Source organism: Xyrauchen texanus, chromosome 6 (genome assembly GCF_025860055.1).
Source record: "Xyrauchen texanus isolate HMW12.3.18 chromosome 6, RBS_HiC_50CHRs, whole genome shotgun sequence".
NCBI classification, from domain to species: Eukaryota; Metazoa; Chordata; class Actinopteri; order Cypriniformes; family Catostomidae; genus Xyrauchen; species Xyrauchen texanus.
The window spans coordinates 30,743,073-30,767,006 of record NC_068281.1 but is presented as its reverse complement, the minus strand read 5'-3'; the positions used below and the strand labels follow the sequence as shown (position 1 = coordinate 30,767,006).

The 23,934-nt window shown below is 40.3% G+C and overlaps 1 protein-coding gene across 4 annotated transcripts in view; it reads left to right on the top strand.

The window, feature by feature from the left end:
* Positions 1-23,934, top strand: part of LOC127644698 (rho guanine nucleotide exchange factor 4-like) — a 94,730-nt gene that overhangs the window by 33,533 nt on the left and 37,263 nt on the right. For 2 of the 4 annotated variants that reach the window (XM_052128016.1, XM_052128017.1), the window contains exons 2-4: positions 3,751-10,521; positions 11,433-11,753; positions 12,751-12,877. In XM_052128016.1, coding sequence (XP_051983976.1) covers positions 3,751-10,521; positions 11,433-11,753; positions 12,751-12,877 — 7,219 coding nt within the window. Of the gene's footprint in view, positions 1-3,750; positions 10,522-11,432; positions 11,754-12,750; positions 12,878-17,625; positions 18,250-23,934 lie in introns of those variants that run through there. The other 2 variants (XM_052128018.1, XM_052128019.1) reach the window with 2 other exon arrangements.

Below are 23,934 nucleotides of genomic sequence, written 5' to 3'. Positions count from 1 at the left end.
GTTAATCCAATTAGGGAACTCAACTGTAATCAATTAAAAAAACAAGCTCTGTTTTCTGAATGGGGCGTGAATGACGTTGTGTTGTTGGCGGAGGTCACTCTACTTGCCAATGAGGGCAGGATTTACTTCTAGCTTATCCTTTACCACTATGTGCTCGGTCACAGTTTTGACATTGATATATTGCTATCATGGCAAGTTTACAAAGAAACAAGTCAGCTGTATCAGTCTTTCCCCTAGGATTATTTCAGCAGCAGTGCTGTTGTGCACTCCTCCACAAGCCCGCAACGCTGGACCTGTATTAATGCATGTTGGTCGAAGAATAGATTAAAACAGCAGTGTCAAACTCAATTTCAGCCTGGGCCACATCATGGTTTATTTGTGCCTTCAAAGGGCCCATTGAAAATGTGCACCAGCACCTGCTTGGGTAGCACCCATGCAAATATTATTATGTTACGTGCATTGAAATGCACATTTGACAGTACACATTGATTTTGAAGTTGGGATGCAGATGAAAATTATGAAATTAACAATGGTAAAATCTGTGGAAAAAATTAACACCTAATTTTTTTTATGGCTAAATTTAAATATTTTGACAGTGGGACTAAGTTGGGTCTTCTTTACAGATTTCTTTCATTAAAAAACTACCTACCTACCTACTAATTAAACTACAGCCATGTCTTGGGATTTATGAAGGCAAACAAAAAATAGGGGAAATACTGTGTATGTTTATTAAAGGCAGGTGCACACTGTACGATTTTGGCCATGTCAAAAGACAAATTTGGCCAAGACAAATTTCGGGAATCCTAAAGGATTTATCTCGTTGCAGGGCAAAGTCTTACAACGTTCAGTGTGACATGTTCACAGACGGCCGATTAAAATCCTTTGAGATGATCGTCAGCCTCCGACGAAATTTGGGCAGTGTCTGAAATTTATTATCATAGCCGTATACTGTGAATGCTATTACGACGACTAGATGAGATCTCTCTCACCCCAATTCACTTGGAAAGAAACCTGCTCTGCATTTACACCACCATAGCAACATTTGTGCCCAGTCATCACTCTACTCAAGCACTTTCAATGTTTTTTCTTCTTTTCATTCTTGTATAAAAGTTTGAATAAATAAATAAGCAGAAAATACTTGGAGAAAAGTGTAACACGTCAGCAGTATGAAAGCATTATTCTTGGAATTAAATAAATACAGAGATTAAGCTACAAAATGAAAATAAATAAATGATTGCATTTTCTCTTTTTTTTTCTTTACATTTTATCATGCATTTTGTTTACAACTTAATTTTAGTTGCTTTTATTTAATTTACTTTAAATGTCTGTAAACGTCTTTAGTTAAGATTCACACCACTCCAATTTTATTTATAAATAAAATAGAAAGATTTATACTGGTAAGTATTTATGTGACGTTTTAATCCAAATGAGCAAATGCTAGAAATCAATGTCATGTTAGTGCATCATCCATAGGGTATTTGCAAGCGTGATATATTATCAGCCTTTATGAATTTTCAAAATGTTGCGTGGCCTATTGGTTACTAATCTAAACGAGGAGCAAGACATACTATAATCCACCTTTTTTGTTTCCTCCAATGTGAACGGATCACAAGTCTTTTTATTTCCACAATAAATATTTGCTTGTGGTAGCTCATTATTGCTGTAGGCAACCTCCCGCACTCACGTTTATTCTCAACATCTGTCATTTTCTGTATTTGTGATCAAGCTGTCTTATTATAGGCCTATTTGACAAAATCCATCTTTCTAGTAAATGTTAGCCTATGCTTGTGATGGAGTGGTATTGGAGCAATGGAAATGCTGATGTACTGACTTTCAGAGAGAGAAAAAAAATGCTCCTCCATGGTGGGCAAATTTTGCCGTTTCGCTTCTATTCCACAACACTCCCGTAACTTGAGTCACGTTCACTGATAGGGAGGATTGGGACAACAGTCGGCTATGATGTATATCGTGCAGTCTGACATAATGTCGCACAGTGTGCTATGGCGATATCAATGTGTTCATATCATACAGTCTAACAAGAAACAACGATAAGGACTATTATAAATCGTAATTCTAGTCATTCACCTTGAAAGTGCCTTTTTGCTTCTGTGGTACTTGCCTCTTTGATACCTGCTGTTCTTTAAGCCGTTCCTCTTAGTGTCTTCTCTCATTTAATGTGAAGGGTTTGGAGTGGCTTGACCGATCTGGATTAGCTAGAGATGTACTGTGCCTGCTGACTCCACTATTCTTAAGTACAACCAATCAGTTGACCATTACGTTTGTAAGTTGCTCGTATTAGAGGCCCAAAGAGCTAGCCTAATTTTGGCAAGTGTCTGCTTTCACAATATTCTCGCTAGATTGGAGAAATGGTTACTGGAGGACAGATCGAGTTAAAAACCTTTTTCCTGACTTCTCCATGGGTGGTGCCATTGCAGCGAGAGACTTCCTCTTGGATGCTCTACACTTCCGCTTGGTTGTTGTTAACTGTTAGACTAACGTTACTGGTGATTGCGAGCAGCGGAGCCTCTGGTTGAATATGCGCTGTTACAGGGTGTTATAACAACTAATTAACTACTGCTAAATTAATGTCACAACAATAAGCCGCCACAAAAGCTTGTCCTCTTTTTCAAACCTTAATAAAGTATCCGGTCGGATTTCTAGATTCCCTAAATGATTCCCTAAAAATTCTGGAAATGTCACTAGGTGGCGACAAATGAGCGTCTTATGTGCTATGAGTGAGTCAGTGAATCATTTTGAGTTCAAGACATCAATAATAGTCTAATAATAGTGAGTTTCAATAACATCCTTATCTTCTCCTTTATTAAAACTTGCATGGCTACAAATATTCTTACTTCAGGATAAGAATCATAAACTTGTCATGTGAAAGACCCTTAACGCGTGTAAATATCAGTAACTTTTGCACATTAATCATTGCTCTTCACAATAATAAAAGTGACCGATTATGGTTTCAAAACAGCACATTTCTCCAAAAGGTGAGGAGTTTGGATCCCGAAATAATGATTTTATTTTTCATGCATTTATTTATTTTGTGGAATTTGATAATTTTCCACAGCACACTTGACAATCTTTCACATCACACTAGTGTGTGATGTGAGCACAGTGGTTGGGAAACACTGATTTAGATACATAATAGAGTTAATGGCTGAGTGACACATTAGTTCCAGATGCAGAGGGGATAGAATTTAAGAACTGAATAATTATCATACCTCTATGGTTAACCTCACAATCATATGTTTCTCTTTAGACTGTAAATGTTTGCTGATCTATAAATAAAAAATAACTCCAAAAATTGTTTGCCTCTTTTATTTAAAATTCTCCCGCTGATGTAATTTATAAATGATCTGCCTCAGGTCAATAATGAAGGAAAATAGAGTGTCCTTTATTAAGAGGATAGTTCACCCAAATAAAGAAGTCATAATTTACTCATCCATATATTTTTCTAAACCTGTATGACTTTTTTTTTATGAGAAAAAGAGATGTTAGGAAGAGTTTTATCCTCAGTCCCTTCACTTTCATTATTTATTTTTCCTATACAATGAAAGTGACTGGTGACCTAGGCTGGTTCTTTCTGCCTAACATCTCCTTTTGTGTTCCACCGAAGAAAGTCACAGAGGTTTAGAAAGACATGAAGGTGAGGAAATGATGATACAATTTTCAATTCATTAGAATTATCATCAACTATCTTTTTAAGAACAAGAAAATAATACCTAATTCTCTTTCGCCTCATAGGCCCCTGGTATAGAGGACTCTGAGAAGGAGGCAGGCTGTCTGGAAGATGGGGAATCCCAGCAGGAAGAGTGTGAAGAGCACCAGGACCATCAGGAATGGTACGAGCCCATTCCTAAAGCAGCACAGGACTCAGCAGAGGAATATATTGACACACACGGATGGCACAGTGACACTTTCTTGGACCTCAGCAATGAAAATGAGGACTGCTGTAGGACACCGCTCAGCTCTAAGACCGGATCTTGCTCTGGGGGTTGTCTGGACTTGCATTCTCCCTTTGTCAAAAAAAGAGATCCCTCTGAATCAGAGAGGCATCACATTGTCTTTGACAGTCTCCATAGGACAGTGGATGGAGAGCAATCACAAACACAGACTGGATGTAAGGAGATAAGGAATGTGGGAATTGATGGTATTGGAATGTATGATGCTAAGGATGCTAAGGATGTGCCTGAGTGTGAGGAGACGTTTAGTAATTTGCCAGCAGGACCTGTAGTTTGTCCTTCCTCACAGAATGATCTGTCCAATCAAGAAACACCCTTGTTGGCATCAGTGGACTCTATAGAATCACAAAAACTCTCTGAGCTAAATGCTGAAGACACATTGACATCAACAGAAAGTGAATATAAGTTTCAACTTGTAGACACCCCTGATGGAAAATCTCAATGCGATCAAATCATAAAAAATATGACAGAAACTCAACCAACAAATAAAGAGTCGCATATACAAATTGTGACCTCAAATGTGAAAGAATTACATTGTAATTATAACAATACAAATGACTCTGAAATGCAGTTGATTCACAATGAAACAGTTCTGGAAAATTCAGTCAGCAAGCACGAGTTAAACACTCATAAGCATGAGCTGAGTTTAATTGTATCACAACGTTGTACTATAGACACAAATGTATCTAAATCAATTGAGAAGCCTATTGAAGAGACAAAAGAGTCAATAGAGTGTAGACAATCACAGGATTTATTAGAACCCAGCCAATCACAGGCCTCAGTAGAGCACAGCCAATCCCAGGCCACAGTCGAGCACATCCACTCAAAGCCCTCAGTGGAACACAGTCAATCACTGGCCTTAATAGAACACAGCCATTCACAGGCTTCAGTAGAACACAGTCAATCACAGTGCTCAAAAGAACAGAGACAATCACAGACCTCAGATGAACATAGTCAATCAGTTGCCTCAATAGAACAAAGCCAAACACAGGCTTCAGTAGAACACAGTCTTTCAATGTGCTCAATAGAACACAGCCAATCACAGGCTTCAGCAGAACACAGCCAATCACAGGCCTCAATAGAAAACAGCCAATCAAAGGATTCGGTAGAACACATCCAATCACTGGCTTCAGTAGAACACAGACATTCACTGTGCTCAATAGAACACAGAAAATCACAGGCTTCAGCAGAACACAGTCAATCACAGGTCTCCATAGGACACAGCCAATCACAGGCTTTAATAGAACACAGCCAATCACAGGCTTTGATAGAACACAGCCAATCACAGGCATCAGCTGAACACAGTCAATCACTGTGTAAAATTGAGAACATTCCATCACACGCTTCTGTAGAACACAGTCAATCACTGTGCTCAATAGAACTTAGTGAATCACAGGCCTCAGAAGAACAAAGTCAGTCACTGGTCTCTGTAGAATACAGCCAATCACAGGATTCAGTAGAACACAGTCAATCACTGTGCTCAATAGAACACAGCCAATTACAGGCTTCAGCAGAGCAAAGTCAATTACTATGTAAAATCGAGCACATTCAGTCACAGGCTTCAGTAGAACTAAGTCAATCACTGTGCTCAATAGAACTTAGTGAATCACAGGCCTCAGAACAATATAGTCAATCACAGGCCTCAATAGAATACAGCCAATCACAAGCTTCAGTAGAACACAGTCATTTACTGTGTTCAATAGTACACATTCAATCACAAGCTTCAGTAGAACACAGCCAATCACAGGCCTCAGAAGGACACAGTCAATCACTGTGCTCAATAGGAAACAGCCAATCACAGACTACAGAAGAACACAGCCAATCACAGGCTTCAGAAGATCACAGTCAATCACTGTCCTCAATAGAACACAGCCAGTCTCAGGCTCCAATTGAACACAGTCAATCTCTGTGCTTAAGAGAACACAGCCAATCACAGGCATCAGAAGAACACAGTCAATCACTCTGCTCAACAGAACACAGCCAATCACAGGCCTCATTAGAATTCAGCCAATCACAGACTTTGGTAGAACACAGCCAATCACAGGCTTCATTAGAACACAATCAATCACTGTGCTCAAAAGAACATAGTCAATTACTGTGTACATTTGAGCACATTAAGTCACTCTGCTCAATAGAACACAGTCAATCACAGGCCTCAATAGAACACAGTCAATCACTGTGCTCAAAAGAACTCAAACAATTACAGGCCTCAGAACAACATAGTGAATTACTGTGCTCAATAGAACACAGGCAATTAAAGGCCTCAGAAGAACACATTCGATCAATGTGCTCAAATCAACACTGTCAATCACAGGCCTCAGAAGAACACAGTCAATCACAGGCCACAAAAGAACACAGTCAATCACTGTGCTCAATAGAACACGCCCAATCAGAGGCATCAGAAGAAAACAGTCAATCAATGTGCTCAAATCAACACTGTCAATCACAGGCCTTAGAGGAATACAGGCAATCAAAGGCCTCAGAAGAACACAGTCAATCACTGTGCTCAATAGAACATGGCCAATCAGAGGCATCAGAAGAAAACAGTCAATCAATGTGCTCAAATCAACACTGTCAATCACAGGCCTTAGAGGAATACAGGCAATCAAAGGCCTCAGAAGAACACAGTCAATCACTGTGCTCAATAGAACATGGCCAATCAGAGGCATCAGAAGAAAACAGTCAATCAATGTGCTCAAATCAACACTGTCAATCACAGGCCTTAGAGGAATACAGGCAATCACAGGCCTCAGAAGAACACAGTCTATCACTGTGCTTAATAGAACACAGCCAGTCACTGGCTCCATTAGAACACAGGCAATCAGAAGTTGATTTTATGGAGGCAATTTCCATGAACTCTCAGTGGAATGCTATGATTGAGTCAGACTCTGTTTTTATGTCACACTCACTGGGTAGCAACATTTATGAAAATGAACAACTAAAACATGACTGCAAGGACATTTGCACTGACTGTGAAATCAACCAATCCTTAAAAATATCTGAAAAGCTGTCATCAGCGCACAATGACAATGAACTTGATCTAGCCATAAAAAAGAACGACACTCTGTATTTCAAAAAGGACTTGAATGAAACCCCACCTGTTCTTACTGAGCATTATGCACCTGATAGAGGTTCCTCGAATGTGCCTTATGTAACTTCTGCAGGAGTGTCAGATTCAGTGTTTCAACATGTGATCAATGACCAAACTGTACAGTCAGACTGCACTTATTTCAGCCTCCAAAATGGCTTAGTATTACAAATGGATACTGAAATAGATGAATACTCAATTAATAAATGTCACATGGACAATCATGTTTTGCAAAAGTGTGAGCAAACATATTTAGAAGACTTTGAGCCTGAGGCAGATTTTCGCATAACCTATCAGTGCAGCCCTAATAGTAAAATTAATTACACCAAACAGGGTGAATTTATTGAAGCACAAGCTTGTGTTGCCTCTAAAGGTGCTGATAACAAAGATGACATTGATGATAACCTGCAACATGACATTTTTATAGAGTGTCCAAAAGAATCTATTATAATTCCCTCAGTAGAGCAGTCAGTAATTTACTCTGATAGTTTGGGACACATGAATAATATAAAGCCCAATACATTTTTGTGTCCTGACATAAAGACATCAGCAGTTGATGGGTGTCCAAGAAGTCCTGTTGACAGTCCTGTTGAGTCTCTGGCCGGTCTGTTTGAGATTTTTTCTGACAAATCTCCTGTTAGCCCAACAAACATTTACTTGGAGCTCAGTGATGATCTACATATTAACTGTAAACAAGTAGCACATTGCATTGTAGATGTTATGTCTGGCACATGTAAAGAGAATACACAAACCTCTAAACAGTTTCACCAACCCAGTGACCTGTGTAACAAACACACAAGGCAAAATGATTTGATTAAGTTTGAAGCATTTGAGCCAGCCAGCATATCAAAACTTAATGTTGATATTTTGTCTAATGCACAGTCTGATCCTCTCACAAACATACTATATCCGTTTGATCATTCCCAGCTGAGCAGTAAAAATGAGGCTTTGGGGACAAAAGGAGAGAGAGAGTACAGCTCAGACACAAATAATAACAATAAGACCATTACTTTAGAAGAGAGTGCCTCAGGTGTAGGAAGCTCTTTACCTAGGTCTTTAATTAAACACAATATATTTACTAACATAACTAAATGTTTAGTGTCAGAAGGGGTTGATCACTTAAAAGAGTATGACTGTTTTAGTTCACCTCCTGTTTTAAATGGCTCAGCTACCCCCATTAAAGCACCTGAAATAAATATTGCAATGGACTTTAAAGATAATTTTGTAAAACCACCTGACATGAGCGCATACGTCAGCCACAAAGATGTTACACAAAAGCAGCTCCATGATTGCTGTGGTGGGAAGAAGTGCCAGTGCTTGTCTGCAGTGGAGGGAGAGCAGACAGTAGGAGGATTTCAGTTAAAGGACACAGACACCACCAGTCAGAATAGCATTGCAGTGTTACAAACCTCAAGTCCCTCGCACACAGATGTCCATCATAACACCCATGGAATGGTACATGCTGACTCTGCAAACTGTGAATTTTCACATGTTTTCTATTTGCATGCGCATGTCCAAGAGGAAAGTATGTTACCACTGAGCAGCTCTAGGCTCAAGGTAGATGAAACTCATACATCAGAAAATACAGAGAGAAGGCTTGAAACCTCTTTTAAAACAAGCTCTCCTGAAATTAAAGACTCATTATGTGAACCATCTGATTGTAGAGAACCTCTTTATACACAGTCTTTGCAGCTGCACAACTCTGCAACAGAGAGCGCATTTGTTGCATGTTGTCGCATGTTGCCCATTACTAATTTAGAGGCCATTTTGGAGTCTGACCATTCACTGGAGAGCTCATTCGTAATGGAGAATGGATTGGAGGAACAACAGACAGGAAGTCCATTACCAGATGGTGGATTCAATGAAGAGTGGAGCTCCTGTGATGACATTACAAATGGCACTGTTCCTTGCAGTCCATGTGACAGCAACATTTCAGCCATACGCACAACTGCAAGGGAGATGAAAGCCAATGTAGCCATAGTTCAAGAAGCAAGTACTGTTATGAATCAGCCAGATGTTGAGGAGACATTGACACCTCAATTAAATGGGGTTGATAACTGTGATAGCCACAGTGTGTCTAGTTTTGTGTCACAAGATCTTGATTCCAGTACCAACAGTGAGGAGACAGAGGACAGCACTCAATCACCCGCTAGCCTCCGCTGTTCTGCGAGAAATAAAAGAAACCAGTCAGGGAAGGGCTCTATGTTTTCTGTGTTCTCTAGAATGCCCTCGTTCCGCAAGACCAAACGAGAACATAAGGGCAATAACAAGGTAGATCCAGATGTTAAGGACTTAACTGAAGAAGGAGACGAGCAGGAGCAGGTGAAGTGTAGTGAGTCACCCACACATAACAAGGCCCATCCTTTTCTCTACAAGAGCTTGGTGTCTCAGAGTACAAATCATCGTACAGACATTATAAAGTACGCTGACCACTCCAGTGATGATATTTTTGAGCAGGCCTTCGCCCTGAATTTGCGTAATAGAGAGAAATACGCTCAATCCCAAAATTTGTATTACTCCAGTAACATCCAACAGAAGCACAAAGATGTTGACACAGAGAATTGTATAGCTTGCCCAGTAACAGAGGAATTACAGCAAAGGAAATGTAAGAGTTCTGACAATTTAAACTTACGCATGAAGCTCGCAATGGCTCATAGGTCCCTGTCTAGCCTGTTTGAGTCCAGATCTCATGAGAAGGAAAAACAGGAGCAGATCTTGCAGTTGGAGAAAGAGGAAGGGAAAACCAAGCAGTCCTGGAAGAAGATGAAATGTTATAAGGAAGCAGAAATTTACAAAAGAACTCTGTCTGTTCCTGAGACAATCTGTGACATGTCCGCACACCAGAGCCATAGCGACTGTGCCTACTATGCACCTCAGAGCAGGTTCAGGCTTCACAGCTCACCTAGTTCCCAGCAGTGTTTGAGGAACATGTGTCATTCTGACCCACTGATCTTGAAAACTGCTCACCAGTTAGAACATACTCTTGAGAAAAATTGTCTGGAAGGAGGCGAGCTACCTAGTGCCATTTCCTCTGACCAGGCCTCGGTAGACAACTTTGAGGCTGTTCGCAATGTGTACGATAGGTCACAGTCTCCTGTACACCCCACTGTTCTTACTCTGGATAATCAGATGTCACCCACATGGGTGAGGTCAATGAGCTGTTTCGAAGCCACTGATACTCCGTCAAGGCCCATAAGCCCCAAACCCAGTCCAGGGTTGTGGACACACCGGAGGAGCTTCCGTTACCCCTCGCGATCCGTGGCATCTTCTCTCTGCTCACTTGGCCAGGGAGTGAGTGTTGAGGGTCTCTTTGACCCACCTCAAAGGCCGAAGTCTCTGAAACCTAGGATAGCACAACTTACCACAGCCCACTCTTTTGATTCTGAATACTTAATAGAGGATAGTAGTTCTGACAGCCAGTCTCAGACCAGCCTGACGCCAGGATCGCTAATTAACAAACCAGAGGTAAGTGGATAGATGATATGGAAAATTAATGTGTTTTGTCATGGTATACGCCATCTAAATCATAATTTTGCTAATTCTGTTTTAATTACCATTAAATAAGCATACAACTTTAAATTGAGAGACTACTTGGAATTTTTGTTCTCTTAAAAATTTATTTGGACCATTTAAAATAAACTAGTGAAAGCAAAATGGTGATCAAAAATGGTACCAGTTACAAGACCAAAGATAAACATATTTTGTATATATTCATATTAATTTTAACCTAAAATCTGGACATTAACGAAGAAGTCCATAAACATGTTATGTGACAACTACCCATGTAAAATGACAGATATTATTATATAGTATATGTACTGTATATATATATATATATATGTACTGTATATATATATATATATATATATATATATATATATATATATATATATATATATATATATATATATATATATATATATATATATATAAAAGATATTTTATGGTATGTTTTCTGTCTGTGAATGTTACTCTTTCAAGAGCATTTATGCCATCCACATAACTGGGAAGATATTAAGACCATGGTGTTAGGAGAGAAAAAAGTGGATTGTTGAGGTGCATAGAATTAAGAAAAAAAAAAAAAAAGACATTACTTGCTAAATCTAGCTCCATGTCACTATGTCCACTAGGTTATAATGGTTGTTAAGTGTGCATTAGTGCTATAGTTTTTTCAGGGAAATGTCTGCACTTCTCAGAAACAGTGACATCTGGTGGTGAATACCATGTTGACCATCTGTTTGGCTTAAACCTTTATCATGATAATGTATACTTTTTAGAACATAACATGACCAAAAACAACATTTGACAAACTTCATTCTTCAGTGCAAGTTTCATTCAAAAGACATCTGTATAACTTCCTACATTTGCACCCTAAGCATGTACAGCATGGTGTTGAGCCAGCCATTCAGTCATCAGAGAGAAGACAAGGACATGGATGTGTGCTTCGTGTGAAGAAAAGAGAGCAGTGTAAAAATGCACCCAGACCCACCTCAGACATCTACAGTTGGACAGGGCCTCTCCAGGGCATCAGAGAGGTGGCACTTGACCATGAGAGGAAGAGAAATTCTAGGAAAGAACATTGTCACTCATGCTCATATGAAACATTGGCTGATGCAGAGAACCTCTGTAAAAAGAACCTAAGCGCACGGACAAGTTTGTGCCAGCTTAGAACCCCGACATCTGAGAAGCGTGAAAAAGTAAGGAACTCATCGAAAAGGGACCAACACCAGGCCATCAGCATCTCCTACTGCATCTTCTGCATTCTTCCTGTTTTACACTTCTGGACTCAGTCTTCTCAGACTCTGCTTGTAGTGTCTTTAGGGTTTCAGACTTCTCTTCCATTTCTTGTGTTTTGCCTGATTTGTTGAAAATCTGGACAAACACTTTCCCCTCAGATGTCTCTCGGAAATCTTAGAACAGCACAGACTCTTTAGATTTCTTTAATCTGGTTAATAGAGGGACAAATAGTTAACACATGTGGTGCTTTTCACACAAGACACATTCTTGTGTACAGTCTGTGTTGTTTTTAATTTTTTTAATGTTTTATGTACACATGCAAAGAATCTTTGATCTTGCTTGGTATTGCTGCATTTTCAGAATCTCTGAACTTGAGTGCCACATTTATAAGACACTGTTTCAACTTTTAGAACAATAGACCAATCTGAAGAATCTGGTGATGGGATAAGCAACTTGAGTGTATTTAATGTGTACATTAGTAATTGGTAAATGGGAGTTAAAGGGATGTAATGAAAATGGTCATAATTTATTCGCTGTCATGTTATTCCAAACCTGTGTTACTTTCTTTCTAATGTGGAACACCGAAGGAGAAGTTAGGCAGAATGTTTAGGACTGACAGCTTAAAGTCACCATTCACTTTCATGTATGGAACAAAAAAATGCAACGAAAGCAAACTTTTTATCTAACATCTCTTTTTGTGTTCCACGGATGAAAGTAATTTGGGTTTGGAACAGTATGAGGGTGAGTCAATTATTTTTAATTGTTGGATGAACTGTCCCTTTAATGCATCTATAAACATGTATTCTGCTCAATTACATTGCACTCTTTTTACCTGTTTTTTAATTCAAGAATGTGCATTGTGTGAGCAGCCCCTTCAAAGTGTTTTCTATTTTATTTTATTGTCAGTATGTTTAATTATGAACATATGCTGGGACTGATTGCTGTTCTCATCCATAGGTGCGCACTAGACTCTCCCTTACATATCCTGAGCAGTTCCCCTCCATCTCCAAAGACCACTTCTTCTCCCAGAGCACACCCGTAGGCCTGGACTGCTTGGGCTGGCCTCACCGTGTGTCATTTTCAGGTCAGTAACATAAGCTTTTTGAACCTGACATACACTGCTCCACTGCATCACAAACTTTTGTTAATATGGGAACAAGTTTATTGTCATCCTTAATCTTTGAGGTCCTTACTTCCATGTGTACTTTAGTGTCCTGCAGGGGGCAATAGTTGCTTTCATTCTTAAACCTTTGATAACCCCTGGTGAGTTATTTATAGGTTTGTTAGTGACATTTGGAGCCCGGAGACTTGAATTTATAGTCTTTCATTATCAAAGATTTCATTTATGTCTAGATACCTGGACACAAATCTGAGGAGGCCTGTCACAGCTGCAAACAAAAAAGCAAACATCTGTGATGAGATATTAAAAATGTGTTCAATAAATACTTCCACCTACAGGCATCTGAAATGTGTGATTTCCTAAGAAGAAGCTTTATTCATCCATGTGTGAACATAGCAGGAGCAAAGAGGCCATCTTTGTGCATTAATGCGTGGTGCTCAGGGGCCCCCAGCGCTGATCCTCTCTCTTTCTGCCAAACAATCCTGCTGATTATTTGTCACCCACTCACTGGCGCCAGGCCTTCTCTCGTTCGCTCTCTCTCTCTTTTACGTAGACCTGGCATGGGTTTATACCACCCCCCCCCCCCCCACCCCTTCCCCCTTCCCCCTTCCCCAACAGACACTCACATACTCAAACTTTCAAAAGAAGACTTTCATTTAGGAAAATTTTGTTCAATGTCTAAATAAAGCATAGTCTGATTTTTTAACCATTTAATAGGCTTTGGCTGACCTTGAGTTGCCTTTTTCCTTCCTTGTTTTATAGTATTATATTACTATACCTGAATTTTTGCAAAATTAATTTTTCGTGGCTCATATCACGGCTGTAAGGATTACCTTATCTTGTTTCACCGTTGCCCTTTGTTTATCACTTTTTGTCACTTTTGTAATTCCTTAGTTTTCATAGTCTCCCTGTTAGCGTTCGTGTTCTCCGTTCATTGTTTTCACCTGCCCTCTTTAATTTGCCATTGGTTTCTGTTCATCACCTTGTTACCTTGTTTGAGTTCTGTTTGTTCATTGGCCCCTTTTCCCTTGTTCATGTATTTAAACCCTGTCTGTTTCTTCAGTCTCTGTCGGTCGTTGTTTGTTTATGGATGTAATTGTTAGCTCCCTGTTTCCAGCCCGAGTTCCCTGTGTCTACTCTCTCGTTCGTGGTTCCTGTTCCCCTTGTTGATGTCCCCGTGTCCTCCCAAGGTTCTGTCTCTGTTTTCCCATTGTGGACCTTTCCTGTGTTTTGTTATTTTATTGTTTCAATAAAGCCGCGTTTGGATCCTACCTTCTGTCTGCCTTCTCCTGATTACCCACATCGTGACAGATGACCGACCGAACAATGGATCCAGCGGTTCTCCGGGCAAGCTGCCGCCTCCTGGACCTGAAGCAAGGAAGCCACCCGGTGGAGGATCACATTAGGGACTTCCTGGGCCTAGCGAGCGCCACCGACTTTCCTGACTCCTCCCTGGTGGTGTTCTTCCAGGCTAGCCTGACCGGTTCGCTCCAGGAGCGGTTGCCCCCGGCGACGCGTGGCTGGACGCTCTGCGAGTTCATGGAGGAGACACTTCTGGCATGCGGCTCGCTGTTTACTGTGGGTGTGGTTGAGGATCCTGCCTCTCCTCCCAAGGCGGTGACCCTCCAGTCGTCCTTGGCTCGTCCTCTTCCACCTGCCCCACCGGTCAGCGAGCTCGCCCCCATGCCTGTCGTCGTCCATGAGCCAGCACGGTCGACTTCATCCGCCTGGAGGAGGAAAAGAAGACGGGCTTCCGCCTCCCGGCCACGGTCAGCGAGCCCAAGCCCACGCAGGTCACTGTGAGTGAGCCAGAGCCCACGCATGTCACTCTTCTCCCTGAGCCTCCTACGGCTCCGCCTCCCGAGCCTCCTATGGCGCCACCTCCCTCGGCTCCACCTCCAGAGCCTTCCAGGGCTTCGCCTCTAGAGCCTCCTACAGCGCTACCTCCCTCGGCTCTGTCTCCCGAGCCTCCCTCGGCTCCGCCTCCCGAGCCATCATCGGCTCCGCCTCCTAGGCCTTCCTCGGCTCCCTCTCCTGAGCCTTCCTCAGCTCCGTCTCCTGAGCCTCCAGAGCCCCTCTCAGCTCCGCCTCTGGGACCTGTCCCTGTCCTGTGGCCACCTCCCAGGTCCCCTGAACCGGCCCTTGCCAAGTGGCCAACCCCCGGGCCATCCAAACTGGCCTCTGTCCTGTGGCCATCTCCCAGGCCCCCCGAACCGGTCCCTTTTCCCTGTCTGCCCCTTGTTGCCCCCCGGACTGCCTGTCTGCCCCTCGTTGCTCCCCTTGGTCTGTCTGCCCACCACAAGCTTCCCCCCCAATCAATGGACATTTGTTCTTCCTGTTTTTTGTTATGTCACTTTTGAGCATCTGGAATCCGCTCCTTTAAGGGGGGACTCTGTAAGGATTACATTGTCTTGTTTCACCGTTGCCCTTTGTTTATCACTTTTTGTCACTTTTATAATTCCTTAGTTTTCACTTTTGTCCCTTGTGTAGCTCCATAGTCTCCCTGTTAGCGTTCGTGTTCATTGTTTTCACCTGCCCTCTTTAATTTGCCATTGGTTTCTGTTCATCACCTTGTTACCTTGTTTGAGTTCTGTTTGTTCATTGGCCCCTTTTCCCTTGTTCATGTATTTAAACCCTGTCTGTTTCTTCAGTCTCTGTCGGTCGTTGTTTGTTTATGGATGTAATTGTTAGCTCCCTGTTTCCAGCCCGAGTTCCCTGTGTCTACTCTCGCGTTCGTGGTTCCTGTTCCCCTTGTTATGTCCCCGTGTCCTCCCAAGGTTCTGTCTCTGTTTTCCCATTGTGGACCTTTCTTTTGTTCCTGTGTTTTGTTATTTTATTGTTTCAATAAAGCCGCGTTTGGATCCTACCTTCTGTCTGCCTTCTCCTGATTACCCACATCGTGACAACGGCAGTGTTCAGGCAAAATAAACTTAAGAGCTGCTACAACTAAAATTCATTTTGTTTAGTTTCACATACATCATGACTAGAATGGCAGATTTTCAGTTCATAAAAGGGTTGTCAACTTTCTGCCAAGAGAATACAGGATGCTTAAGCATTTTGAGCAATTCCAAATTTTGAGCACTGTCCAGTGGTCTCCACTGAGCTCATTGCCGCTAAAATACGGGGCAAATGTGACAGGTGGCAACCCTAATTTATAAACACTTACTTTTTGCTCTGTTCCTCACACAGTGCTATCTTATGAGAACACTTTTACCACAGTGCCTGACTTGTAATTTGACACATTTTAATGTTTGCATTACATAACCAACTACATTAACAACACCATCAGTTAGGTTTAGGTTTAAGGTTTAGGGTAGGGAGGTAGGTTTTATTGATTTAAAACCCAATAGAGCACTAATCTTAAAAATCTCATCTGTTTGGAAGAACATTTAACTGACTTTTAGCGCCACTGAGTGGATATTTCACCTCTGAACTGCTGCAATACTTGTAATAAAAAAATTATAATAAATAAATGTCACCACAGTAACATCATTTTTATGAGATCAAACCTGGGTCAGCTATATGTTTTCATGTGCATTTTTCACTCTCTGATCTAAACTGAGGCCTCTACAGATCTTGTTTACTTTTGTTGTTCTCTAAAATATTCCCCCCACTATTGATATCTTGTTGTCATGACATGCTCTGTGCTTTTTGCTGGACCTCTGTAAATGCCTTGCATTATTTAATATGGATTCCTATGAGGAGAAAGACACAATGACCTAATTTTATGCCTTTCTGACATCATGCCCACTCTACAACCTTTCTGTACACCGCATGACAAGCCAGTACAGCATTCCTGGCTGTTATGCTTATGTAGAACTTGAGTCTTACTTTGTATTTTTAGTGAAAGAGCACTTCATCAGAGAAACTATCACTGATACATGCTGCTCTTTACAAGCACAAGAGGCACATGGACCAGCTGCCCTTTTGGGTGAGTTTACATTATCAGAACCACCATAAGAGCTTGTGATTTCAAACAGAGCATGTATGGTTTGTGAAAGTATTGAAAAGACATTCAAACCTATTTGTTTCATTTGTGGCTGTTGGGTTAAGCAGAGTTTCTTCAACATGGAATTGTTGTAAGCATATTGCACTTTTTAAAATAGTGGGAGATTTGTGTACATACTAATCATTATGTTATCCAATTATAGACTATTGGATTTTATAATGTAATTGCATTTTGAAGAGTGTGTGTGTGTGTGTGTGTGTGTGTGATCCAAACCAGTGGTTGGTCAAATCTGTCATATACAAGAATGTGAGGAATGTTCCCCTGAGTTTTAACTTTGATCTGCATCCAGTTTCCAATGTTCTTATGTAAAATATAATCACAGTTGCAAGGGTAAGAGCAAGTCAATGTTCTTATGTTTGAGTCTGATGAAAAAAGTCAGCAGACAAACCACATTACTTTCTATTCATATTTTACAGAGATAATGATAATTTCTGTGGAAACTCTCTTTTAGTATCAGTCCTGCATGCTGCAAGAGTATGGTTTCATCAAACATTTTCGTTGTGATTAATTGGGTACATTTTTGGATCTACCATTAGTGTGATCTTAGCTAATTTGGGGTTTAATTCTTAGAAGGTGTTTGCAACTCTCGACATCGCTAGTGCTCTCATCAGGCGCTGTCTTTTGGTTTACTAACAGCTTGGCTTTAACAGTGGAGGAAGGGGAACTCAAGGGGGGACTGCAGGGGAAGAGAAAGGCAGTTTGTTTCAGTGCCAAGCCTAATGCTTTACATTGAACCATGCAAGTCATATGAGTCCTCCTCCCCTTAGGGGACCCCAGTGATGCCAGCGTGTGACTGTATGTGTGTGTGCAAGTGAGAGAGTGAGAGCGAGAGAGAGAGAGAGAGAGAGAGAGAGAGAGAGAGAGAGAGAGAAAGCTGATTGTGAGTCTGGGCGTCTATGTTAAGCTCTTTGAGGCTGTGCAATCAAGAGTGAAAGTAAAAGAGTGGGAGAGCAAATGAGGAATGAGAGAGGAGGGCTGAGGGCTTGTTGCAGACCCTACGAGCAGTCGAGAGCTCGGTGGTTGACTCAAGCCTAGGGACGCTCACACACATCACGTTTGGACCTAACACCTGCCAAAGTGACGCCACCCTTCTCCCTGTCTGTGTGCGGCCACATGCGCACCCAGCACTGTGCCGGTGAGGTGGGTGTCCTTTTGGCAGGAGGAGGCTGCAGTGGTGGCGGCGGTAGCAGCAGTGGGGTGAGCTCGGAGCAGTCACCTGGCTCTGACTCAGATTGCAGCCCTGTGCTGGGACTGGCCAGAGGGGTTAGGGCAGTGAGAGGGGTCATGTCCCATTACTGGAGTCTGGAGAGCCTTCATTCTACCAATGGTAAGACTTTTCCACCTTTGAACATCAGAAGTCAAGTTTGTCATTTGCTGGAAATGGAGCAAAACTTTGAGCTTCCCTGCTTTGAAGACCAGCTTAGACCAGCAAGCTGGAAGCCAGCTTGTTAAGCTAGTTCAGAAGCCTGGTGAAGACACCAGAATTCCATATTGGGGACCAGCATCCAAAACACAACATATGCTGGTCTTTTCAGCAGGGCTGATGTGCATGCCAGTTGACACTCATAAAATGGGTGACATTGTCACTCTATGATGTTATTGTGACAGCTCTTGTTGATTGTATTGCAGTGTTTTGGTTTATATGGTGGCATTGTCTTCAGTCATTGTCTTTTATTGGCAAAAAGAGCCACTGTATCTGTGCAAATGTAAACGCATGCATTCCTGCATTTAGTGTGTCAAAGCAACAGGAGTTTGCTTTCCGAATCAGACTAATAGGCTTCACATCTGTTTGCATGCCCCATGTATAGTAGAAGCTGATTAAAAAACAAGATTAGTTTGAAAGCTGGCTAGTTTTGAGGCTGTTACTGGTGGTGATATGGTAATCCAGATTAGAGATGATATTTTACAGTTGAATGAAGATGTGCCACTATCTCTACTGTCTGCATCCTGCTTAGGTTATTGCATTACTGTCACGGATGTCATCTATTGATCTATGTTCCTGCTGGCTCGTAATTGGTTAAGTGGTAATGTTGTGGAAGGCTCTGTCAAGTGTGCAAATGTGTATTTTGGATATATAGATGGATGTCTTAAGAGCGTACGCTCTGAGCGATGTGATCGCATTCCCTACGTTCAGCAGCTACGCATATTCCATTAATGTACAACAAAATGAACATGCAATGAGCTTTTTTCAACACAGGGAGCCTTAATGCTTGCATTAAACAATATAGCCATGTCACATCAGCTCTGCTGCACTGTCAGTCTTCATTCAGATTTTACTTACTGTGTGTGAGCTATCAGTCTGCATAGCTCCTGAAAGAAGAAGCTGTGAAAAAATATTTCAGGGGGGAAGCCAACACTGCCTGGTTTCCTTTTAAAACCCCCTTTTGCCTCATTGAAAAGAGCAGATATATTGATTAACACAGGTTCTTCAGGTTTCCATTCTAAGAATAGATCACCTCTCTCGTTCTGTGTTTGCACTACCAGTTTGATCATGTATCAATGCCCATCAAGTAATTTTTTACAAAATGAGTGAGATGGTTTAAGATGAGGTGCCAGTTTGAGCAGTATTTTGTTCTCATTATCTTCTCTCAATGTTGGCATGGTGACAGACAAGCCAATGACCATCAGCCAAGGTAGCACTGATTTCAAAAACAATCATCGCTACCCACGTCATTTGGATGTTTTTGTGCTTTGTACTATGTGAGATGGGATGTGACTTTTCTGTGAACGAGGGAAATAAATGGTGCACTGGGAGCCAGGGGCAATAGCTACAGACATTTCAAACAGTGCTGTCACCTCACCACGGTCCACTGATCTCATTACAGCACTCATACACTGTCTGTAGCTTATCATAGAACAGTGGGGAAAAACAGAGCAACGACACATTAGAAGCACTCTGAACGGAAACATTTATATGTCTGAATATTAAAAATAATCAATACCACAAAGGAGAGTTTATTTACCCCCAACATCCAAGGGACTTCCTTGGCATCTCACAAAGGGACTGATCTTAGACGGACAGAGATTGTTTGGGTTCGAGCCAGACTGGATATCCAAAATGTAAACTCTCTCAGCCCTTTTCCACTGACACTGTGCTGGTGCTGGAGCCCAATCTGGAACTCTTCAAACCATTCTCAAATGTTCAGTCTCGAACAAGGAACCAGTGAAGTCAAGCTTTGAGTTCCACTTTTTCATTAGGTAAAAATTAGTGCACCTTTAAGGTTTTAAATTTTTTTGTAATTTTGTTGAGTTGAATAGTTAATTTTAAACAGTCCATTGCTGTGATGCATGAGTTTTGAAAAGTACAAATATTGCATGTGGTTTCTCAGTTAAAACGGTCATATAAAATCATGCATAATAACTAAAACAAAATTGACAAAAAGCTGTTTTAAATTGTTATAGATAGCGAGTAGGGTAAATATGGGCAAATTGAAACACTTTTGGAAATTTTACTTTTCCATGTTACACCTTTAAAGTATATAAGGCTCAGGATGTCTTCTACCATAGTAAAAATAAAACAAAATTAAGAAGCACTAAATACTGTAAAGAAGAGCCTTTAAATACCCTTGTTTGACCAAATTCCAAATTTTTGTCAGTTAATACTGGAAAATAAGACACTTATGTTTTAAACAAGCTTGACAGAGGCCTGTTCTTGACTATAGTTTTATTGTAAACAACTTACATATTTGAAATATTGAAATAAATTAAATCAACTTAAATAAGAAAATTCTATTATTTAATTCTACTTAATATATACTTGAGTATTAACAATTTGTAATGCTTTGAAAGAATATTGAAAAAACATTTAGTAAAGGAAGGAAAATTCCCTCTAAAAAGATAAACACAATTTAGTATTTGAATATATTATATTTTTTTCTTGCAACAGTATAGGCTCAAAGATTAATATAAAACCTTTGAAAGTGTTCACATCCACATCACAAAGATGCAGTTGCTCAACTAAAACAAATCATCAAAAAAATTCAATTTTTACATTAATTTGTGTTTCACATCTTTCATGTGACATAAAGATTAGAATATGATCAAGAAAACACTTAAATATACATTTTGCGCTACACTGCCATTTAACCATTATTATTGCTTAATAGTTAACAATAAACTCTCTTTAAATTACTTGAAATACTGTCCCACTTCACCAATATCACCCTGTCCCATTGCCAATAAGCCTTTGGTAAAGTGGGACAGAGGAACAATTATTCTATAAAAAATATCCAGAAATTCTTTGTAATCGCTTTTTACATTTTCTGATACACTTTTACATAATTAATATTTATATGTAACATTTCAAAACATTGAGTCAACTTTTACTGTTTTATTACCAATAAAGGTTTACTTCAAACTTCTAAGTTAATTGTTTACTTCCCAAAACGTTAGTTTAATAATTACTTGTAACCAATTAAGGAAATACATATAGAGATAATGGGAATCAAGCTTAAAGGGATAGTTCACCCAAACATTTAAATTCTCTCATAATTTACTCACCCTCATGCCATCCAAGATGTGTATGACTTTCTATCTTCAGCAGAACATAAATTAAGATTTTGAGAAGAAAATCTCAGCTCTGTTTGTCCAAACCATGCAAGTGAATGTGTGCCAAAATTTGTAAGCTCCAAAAATCACGTAAGTAAAAAAATGAAAGTAATCCATAAGACTCCAGTGGTTAAATCAATGTCTTCAGAAGTGATATGATAGGTGTGGGTGGAAAACAGACCACTTTCATATTCTTCTTCTAGTGTTTTTGGTGATTCACATTCTTCATACATACCGCCCCCTACTGGGCAGGGAGGGAGGACTTTATTGCCAAAATTGACATAAATATTGATCTGCTTCTTACCCACACCTATCATATCACTTCTGAAGACATTGATTTAACCACTGGAGTAGGGCTGGACGATTTGACCTAAAATGAAAATCTCGATTAATTGAACATTTTACCTCGATTACGATAATTGTTTTAATTATTTTTTTACTCATAGTTTACTGACAAGGTTTGTACTGTAAATATGCTCAACTATTAAAGGTGAGATATTTTTTTCCTAATGAAAGAGTGCATTTCTTATCTTTGAGATTTTCAAATAATTGAAGGAAACAAACTATTTATGGTTATTTATTTATGGTTGAATATTTCAAACAATTAAAATCAAAGCACACATTGCTTGAAATGAAAACGTATTATGAAAAATGGTCACATTTCAGATTTAATGTAAACAGCAAGTTTCCTAAAAAGGTAGAAAATAAATAACTTGCATTTTTTGCAAAGTAAATAAAATTATTTTAAATGTTCCCATGTCAAAAGTAGAAAATAACTGACAGGCTTCAGTTCAACAGCTACCTTTTTGCGACATATTTTGTACATGTTGGGCAGCACAGTTTGGGAAAAATATGGTCGCGATGGCACAGTGTATCTTCTGTCGAGAGTTTTAACGAAGTGTTTAAACCCACTGCGCTCCACTGTAGCTATGGGAGCCATATCCTTCACGATGTAGTAACAAATAGCGTCAGTTATTTCTTTCCATCTTCTTGAATCCTTTTCATATTGTGTAGCATTTGTAAATGCTTATGTTATCGACACCTGCTTTGTGGAGGCACTTGTTACTGGGCGCTTGTCAGTCTCTCTCTTTTTTAGAGCCATGCACTGCTCATATTCGGTAACGTGATTGTGCTCCAAGTGTTGAAACAGATTGGTGGTATTACCTTTGGTCGTTGAAACGGTTTTTCGGCAGTGTTTACATTTGACTTCATTTTGTTCGGTGTCTTCTTTACTGAAGCCAACATGTGTCCAAATGACAGACACTGCGTTTTTCTTTGGTATAAGCTGCTCCTGTTGCTTAGTTGACTCTGTGTTTGAATTCGCCTCCATGTATCTCCAATGCCGCTGACTGGGCGGGGTGTAGTCAAATGACTACACACGCGGTAGTATGTTTTTAAGGGGAAAGTAGAAACAGGATTAAAAAACCGACATGGGAAAATTACTTTGGTTAGAGCTTCTGAATTTCGGTTTCAATTACTTTTCGATTAATCGTCCAGCCCTACACTGGAGTCATATGGATTACTTTTATGTTGCCTATATGTGCTTTTTGGAGTGTCAACATTTTGGCACCCATTCACTTGAATTGTATGGACCTACAGAGCTGAAATATTCTTTTAAAAATCATATTTTGTGTTCTAAAGAAGAAAGTAAGTCATAGACATCTTGGATGGCATTAAGGTGAGTAAATGATGAGAGCATTTTCATTCTTGGGTGAACTATCCCTTTCTGTCCAACTTTACACTTTGTCCCAGACAGTTTACCCATATTCACCCTATAGCATGTCACACTGCAGGACATGTCAACTTCACGTATTTCATGTCAAGTACAATAGTCATCAATAGTAGCACATTCATTAACTAAACTGATTTATGTGTGCAGTGGTTATTTGTGTATATTATTTGTGAATTATTCTTCACTGTACAAACATGATCTCATTGTACGCTCAGTATGTTCCATATGTGTCATAACCTTCTTGTTTCCCCTTCAGCATGCTAATTCATGCACGTTGACATGTTTGATGCCATGAGGGGCTTTTTGACTTTTTAATCTGTCATGAGAGAGGCGGATGTTGGGCTGGGTTTTAAACGCTGGTGTCAGATGCAGTGTAGAATAGGCTGCTTGCAGTAGAAACAGTCTCGCAGAATGTGTCACAACCTCCCATCAACATGTCGTGCTTCTGCAAAGCCCCATCTCTTCTGCTTTCAGAATGTGAAATGCACCATCACTTGTCTCTGAGCTAGAATTAGAAAGTCTCAGTTCTTCTCAAAAACGTTTTCATCAAAGCCTTGAGTTTCCATTCGGGAAGGAGAGCAGATGCGTAGTTGTTTGTCTTTTCTCTGTGGGTATTTTGTCTGATCGTGGCCACTGGGAGCTGGGTCAAGTGATAGAAAACAAGTCTGAAGTTCATGGGGTTTGTTGGGGGGGGTGCATCCTGCACTATATTGCAAGATGGCACCTGTGTTT